Genomic DNA, 798 nt, shown 5'->3' on the forward strand with positions numbered 1-798 from the left:
AACTGGTGTGTTTGTGAGGGCTGATTTAAGGGTTAACTGGTGTGTTTCTGTGTTTACCAGAAGTGCTCCCAGGTCTTGTTGGTCACCAGATTCCCAGTCCAGCTGTGGGAGATCTCGTGAGCGATCACCTGACAGGAAGAACGGCACCAGTTGAGCGTGTGAATGTGGACAGAGAGCGGACTCTGCAGAGACGGACTTTATACTCACATTGGACAGGGACTTGTCTCCTGCCTGGAAAGAGATAAACACACGGTGATCAGCTGATCAGCAGTCACATGATGCTCAGGTCAGGTGACGTGTGATGATGTCACTGATGCTCTAATCACGTGTGTGTTTGTACCAGCAGGGTGGGCGTGGCGAAGGTCAGACAGGGGTTCTCCATGCCTCCGTAGGGGAAAGACGGAGGAAGAACCAGGATGTCGTACTGACCCCAAACGTACGGTCCAGCCAGGTCCTCAGCCGTCTTCAGCATGGTCTCGGTCTGAGGACAAACAGCAGCAAAACACGTCACGTCAACTGAGGTATGTGACAATGTACTGATGAGTACAGGCGGGTCTAATCCATGACCATTGTATGAAAATTTTTTACAACATACAACATGTCATCAGCATGGAGCATGTTTAAACACTACATTGTTTACTATGTAATAAAAAAAAAAAAAAAAATATGATGAGGCAAAAACGGCCCAAAACATCACAACATAGCATGTCGAAAAAACAAAGAAAAACATAATAGTGTAGTATGTCATTAATTGAGTATGTCATTAAAAGTATGAAATATCAAAAAAAGGCTGAAAAC

The 798-nt window shown here is 45.1% G+C and overlaps 1 protein-coding gene across 1 annotated transcript; it reads right to left on the minus strand.

Annotated features, from left to right (window-relative positions):
* Positions 1–11: 11 nt before the first annotated feature.
* On the minus strand, positions 12–480 carry LOC121966481 (leukotriene A-4 hydrolase-like). The gene is made up of 3 exons (XM_042516570.1): positions 341–480; positions 208–231; positions 12–128 (listed from the first exon to the last, which is right to left on the minus strand). The coding sequence occupies exons 1-3, from the start codon at positions 470–472 to the stop codon at positions 54–56; spliced, it is 231 nt and encodes a 76-aa protein (XP_042372504.1). The 5' UTR covers positions 473–480; the 3' UTR covers positions 12–53.
* Positions 481–798: the final 318 nt, after the last annotated feature.

Source organism: Plectropomus leopardus, unplaced genomic scaffold (assembly GCF_008729295.1).
Source record: "Plectropomus leopardus isolate mb unplaced genomic scaffold, YSFRI_Pleo_2.0 unplaced_scaffold24750, whole genome shotgun sequence".
In the NCBI taxonomy this organism is placed as follows: Eukaryota; Metazoa; Chordata; class Actinopteri; order Perciformes; family Serranidae; genus Plectropomus; species Plectropomus leopardus.

Bases quoted from the DNA above. Each gene is read 5' to 3' on its own strand.
- LOC121966481 (XM_042516570.1), bottom strand. From the start codon at position 472: ATGCTGAAGACGGCTGAGGACCTGGCTGGACCGTACGTTTGGGGTCAG. The intron at 232-340 runs GTACAAACACAC...ATCTCTTTCCAG, and splicing joins TCGCCACGCCCACCCTGCTG to GCAGGAGACAAGTCCCTGTC. The intron at 129-207 runs GTGAGTATAAAG...TCTTCCTGTCAG, and splicing joins GAGACAAGTCCCTGTCCAAT to GTGATCGCTCACGAGATCTC.